Source organism: Coregonus clupeaformis, unplaced genomic scaffold (genome assembly GCF_020615455.1).
Source record: "Coregonus clupeaformis isolate EN_2021a unplaced genomic scaffold, ASM2061545v1 scaf3995, whole genome shotgun sequence".
Taxonomy (NCBI): Eukaryota; Metazoa; Chordata; class Actinopteri; order Salmoniformes; family Salmonidae; genus Coregonus; species Coregonus clupeaformis.
The window spans coordinates 1-5,625 of record NW_025537449.1 but is presented as its reverse complement, the minus strand read 5'-3'; the positions used below and the strand labels follow the sequence as shown (position 1 = coordinate 5,625).

At 51.4% G+C, this 5,625-nt stretch overlaps 1 protein-coding gene across 1 annotated transcript; it reads right to left on the bottom strand.

The window, feature by feature from the left end:
* Positions 1–355: 355 nt before the first annotated feature.
* On the bottom strand, positions 356–5,499 carry LOC123490443 (metallophosphoesterase MPPED2-like; the record flags this gene model as incomplete). The annotated part of the gene is made up of 3 exons (XM_045220479.1): positions 356–515; positions 3,143–3,284; positions 5,385–5,499. Coding segments are annotated over 3 exons (379 nt in total), but the record flags the coding sequence as incomplete, so codon positions are not given.
* Positions 5,500–5,625: the final 126 nt, after the last annotated feature.

The following is a 5,625-nucleotide window of genomic DNA, read 5'->3' as shown; positions in this document are numbered from 1 at the left end:
CAAAATGAAACCGAACACAAAAAACAAGGACGTTCAAAATCAACAATGGCATCCAATACCGATGTTTCCAGCAAACACAAACCCCAAAAACTAATGAAATTGTACAAATTCACAAAGCATCATTTATCTTACAGATCCGACTGCTTTTTCTTCAATAGCTAGATTGTATAACCACTCAGCACCCTATTACCTGCCCACCCACCCACCCACCCATCCCACCCCTAACCCTATACCCTCCCCACACTTTTTCACTTTACAGCTTACAAAAGAACAATATTTGAGAGAAACACTTAGTATAACTATTTAGACATTATTTGTTAGAAAAAAAAAAAGTAGTTTATTCTGACGAACAACCCCGCACCCCCACTTCACCCTCTGGGTCAGAGGTCATTCTCAAGAGCTGGAGGAGGGGTTGGGCAGGTCGAACACGATTGGGGGGTTGGTGGGCTGGAAGCTGACCGTGCACGTGGAGGAGTTGATGAACGTCGTGCAGCCGTCAGTCATGATGCCATACCCTGTGGAGGGAGAACGCATCATCAGCACACGCTACGGGGAAGTCCAACGGATCATCAACATTGGACGTGAAGTGAGAAACCGTATTGTCTAACTGACTAATCAAAACCCCACAGGGTGCGTTCCTTTCCGAGAGATTTCTTTAATTGTCTCTCCTCTGAACTCCTCATTTCTACACCTTTAATAAAAACATAAAGGAAGGAAGGAGGTAGAAAGAGGAGGGTGGGAGGTATACTGTAGGTCTCATCTGGTGAGCACCTCCATCCCTGTCTACCCTTACCCAGTCCCCAACACCACCACCTCCATCCCTGTCTACCCCTACCCAGTCCCCAACACCACCACCTCCATCCCTGTCTATCCCTACCCAGTCCCCAACACCACCACCTCCATCCCTGTCTACCCCTACCCAGTCCCCAACATCACCACCTCCATCCCTGTCTACCCCTACCCAGTCCCCAACACCACCACCTCCATCCCTGTCTACCCCTACCCAGTCCCCAACAACACCACCTCATCCCTGTCTACCCCTACCCAGTCCCCAACACCACCACCTCCATCCCTGTCTACCCCTACCCAGTCCCCAACATCACCACCTCCATCCCTGTCTACCCCTACCCAGTCCCCAACACCACCACCTCCATCCCTGTCTACCCCTACCCAGTCCCCAACATCACCACCTCCATCCCTGTCTACCCCTACCCAGTCCCCAACAGCACCACCCCATCCCTGTCTATCCCTACCCAGTCCCTAACACCACCACCCCATCCCTGTCTACCCCTACCCAGTCCCCAACACCACAACCTCCATCCCTGTCTACCCCTACCCAGTCCCCAACAACACCACCTCATCCCTGTCTACCCCTACCCAGTCCCCAACACCACCACCTCCATCCCTGTCTACCCCTACCCAGTCCCCAACAGCACCACCCCTTCCCTGTCTACCCCTACCCAGTCCCCAACACCACCACCTCCATCCCTGTCTACCCCTACCCAGTCCCCAACACCACCACCTCCATCCCTGTCTACCCCTACCCAGTCCCCAACACCACCACCTCCATCCCTGTCTATCCCTACCCAGTCCCCAACACCACCACCTCCATCCCTGTCTACCCCTACCCAGTCCCCAACACCACCACCTCCATCCCTGTCTACCCCTACCCAGTCCCCAACACCACCTCATCCCTGTCTACCCCTACCCAGTCCCCAACACCACCACCTCCATCCCTGTCTACCCCTACCCAGTCCCCAACAGCACCACCCCATCCCTGTCTACCCCTACCCAGTCCCCAACAACACCACCCCCATCCCTGTCTACCCCTACCCAGTCCCCAACACCACCACCCTCCATCCCTGCTCTACCCCTACCCAGTCCCCAACACCACAACCTCCATCCCTGTCTACCCCTACCCAGTCCCCAACACCACCTCCTCCATCCCTGTCTACCCCTACCCAGTCCCCAACACCACCTCCTCCATCCCTGTCTACCCCTACCCAGTCCCCAACATCACCACCTCCATCCCTGTCTACCCCTACCCAGTCCCCAACACCACCACCTCCATCCCTGTCTACCCCTACCCAGTCCCCAACACCACCACCTCCATCCCTGTCTACCCCTACCCAGTCCCCAACACCACCACCCCCATCCCTGTCTACCCCTACCCAGTCCCCAACACCACCACCCCCCATCCCTGTCTACCCCTACCCAGTCCCCAACACCACCACCTCCATCCCTGTCTACCCCTACCCAGTCCCTAACACCACCACCCCATCCCTGTCTACCCCTACCCAGTCCCCAACACCACCACCCCCATCCCTGTCTACCCCATAATGTCCCTAACACCACCACCCCATCCCTGTCTACCCCATAATGTCCCTAACACCACCCGCCATCCATGTTTACATCCATAATGTCCCTAACACCACCACCCCATCCCTGTCTACCCCATAATGTCCCTAACACCACCACCCCATCGCTGTCTACCCCATAATGTCCCTAACACCACCACCCCCATCCATGTTTACATCCATAATGTCCCTAACACCACCACCCCCATCGCTGTCTACCCCATAATGTCCCTAACACCACCACCCCATCCCTGTCTACCACCATAATGTCCCTAACACCACCACCCCATCCATGTTTACATCCATAATGTCCCTAACACCACCACCCCCATCGCTGTCTACCCCATAATGTCCCTAACACCACCACCCCATCCCTGTCTACCACCATAATGTCCCTAACACCACCACCCCATCCCTGTCTACCCCATAATGTCCCTAACACCACCACCCCATCCATGTTTACATCCATAATGTCCCTAACACCACCACCCCATCCCTGTCTACCCCATAATGTCCCTAACACCACCACCCCCATCGATGTCTACCCCATAATGTCCCTAACACCACCACCCCCATCCATGTTTACATCCATAATGTCCCTAACTGTCACTAACACCCCGTGGTGTAGTCCTGGTAATGACTCAAGGCCAAACTCTGAGCAGGAGAAAGTATTGAACACAAACCCACAACAACCCATCTCTCTCTCTCTCTCTCTCTCTCTAATCCATCCCTACTTCTACCCTGGGTCGTAATAGGGTGTGTGTGTATATGGGATCCTGACTGACCTTCATGTATTCCTCCGAAGGCATGGAGTTTGGGTCGGACCCTCCTCTGGACCGTGTTGAGCAGCTCCACACAGCCCACCCTCTGCAGCTCCTTAGGAACCCAGTCTCTGAACCCTGCAAACACGCAAGAAAGACAACAAACCTACATAAGACAGCAACAATAACTAAGCACAATAGTTACTGGGTAAAGCTTTGCACCTTTTCTATTTTCCGTAGGTAAAGTCTTATCCCCGTCCTACCTCTCTCTTCCTCTCTCCCTTTCTCCCTTTATCCCTACTCCAGCACCAGCACCAGCCTTAGCTTAGCCCCAGCTCCAGCCCCAGCCTTAGCTTAGCCAAAGCTCCAGCCCCAGCCTTAGCTTAGCCCCAGCCTTAGCTCAGCCCCAGCCAATCGTTTCCTGCATCTGTCACACTGGTGCGAAATCGAGTTTCCATGCAATCAAACAGCACCCGCAGCAGTAGCAGGCGAGAGGAAGGAAATCAGTCAATAATGCCAGACACAGAATAGAAAGACACAGAGGAACAAGAACAACTGAAGCTCAACAACTGAAGCTCAACAACTGAAGCTCAACAACTGATGATCAACAACTGATGATCAACAACTGATGATCAACAACTGATGATCAACAACTGAAGCTAAAAAACTGAAGCTCAACAACTGAAGCTAAACAACTAAGGAAAACAACTGAAGCTAAACAACTAAGGAAAACAACTGAAGCTAAACAACTGAAGCTAAACAACTGAAGCTAAAACAACTGAAGCTAAACAACTAAGGAAAACAACTGAAGCTAAACAACTGAAGCTAAACAACTGAAGCTAAAACAACTGAAGCTAAACAACTAAGGAAAACAACTGAAGCTAAACAACTGAAGCTAAACAACTGAAGCTAAACAACTGAAGCTAAACAACTGAAGCTAAAACAACTGAAGCTCAACAACTGAAGCTCAACAACTAAGGAAAACAACTGAAGCTAAAAAACTGAAGCTCATCAACTGAAGCTCAACAACTGAAGTTCAACAACTGAAGCTAAACAACTGAAGCTCAACAACTAAGGAAAACAACTGAAGCTAAACAACTGAAGCTCATCAACTGAAGCTCAACCACTGAAGCTCTACAACTAAGGAAAACAACTGAAGCTAAACAGCTAAAGAAAACCAAATAATTTTCTACTGAGGGAGTAAACAAAGTTCCACTGTCAAATATAGAACCAGAGTGGTCGGGAACATTAGAACCAGAGTGGTCGGGAACGTTAGAACCAGAGTGGTCGGGAACATTAGAACTAGAGTGGTCGGGAACGTTAGAACCAGAGTGGTCGGGAACGTTAGAACCAGAGTGGTCGGGAACGTTAGAACCAGAGTGGTCAGGAACGTTAGAACCAGAGTGGTCGGGGCGTTAGAACCAGAGTGGTCGGGAACGTTAGAACCAGAGTGGTCGGGGAGCGTTAGAACCAGAGTGGTCGGGAACATTGGAACCAGAGTGGTCGGGGGCGTTAGAACCAGAGGGGTCGGGAGCGTTAGAACCAGAGGGGTCGGGAGCGTTAGAACCAGAGTGGTGGGGAGCGTTAGAACCAGATGGTCGGGAGCGTTAGAACCAGAGTGGTCGGGGAGCGTTAGAACCAAGAGTGGTCGGGAACGTTAGAACCAGAGTGGTGGGGAACATTAGAACCAGAGTGGTCGGGAGCGTTAGAACCAGAGGGTCGGGAGCGTTAGAACCAGAGGGGTCGGGAGGGCGTTAGAACCAGAGTGGTCGGGAGCGTTAGAACCAGAGTGGTCGGGGAGCGTTAGAACCAGAGTGGTCGGGAAGCGTTAGAACCAGAGTGGTCGGGAGCGTTAGAACCAGAGTGGTCGGGAACGTTAGAACCAGAGTGGTGGGAACATTAGAACCAGAGTGGTCGGGAACGTTAGAACCAGAGGGGTCGGGAACGTTAGAACCAGGGGGTAGGGAACGTTAGAACCGGTGGTCGGGAACGTTGAACCAGAGTGGTCGGAACGTTAGAACTCTGCAGGGAGGAGGGCTGAGATGATTATGCAAAGCTGATGCAGTGTACAAATGGATTTGTATTGCTTTTAAGACTTTTAATGAATTTTCTTAAACACATTTTATTCTAGGTAGCTAGTTATGTATAGGTAGCTATCAAGTAATACATGCAACCTAACGAATATATTCGGATGGATTTAAATAATGAGGCGGCCCCATTAGGCATGGTGATGAGGTTGTGAATGTGATTGGTTGATTCGACTCACCGAGGGAGGGCAGTGGGTCATGAGGATGTCAATGCCATCAGGGACTTGGTTCCATTTATCCAGCAGAGACTGGCCCCTGGGCAGGTTGAACCCCCAGCCGTTAAACCACGGGCTCCTGCAATGACACAGACACAACAACGGCTGTCAGTTAGTTAACACAGGGAGACAGTGAAAATAAGCCTTGTCAGTTAGATAACACAGGGAGACAGTAAAATAAGCCCTGTCAGTTAGATAACACAGG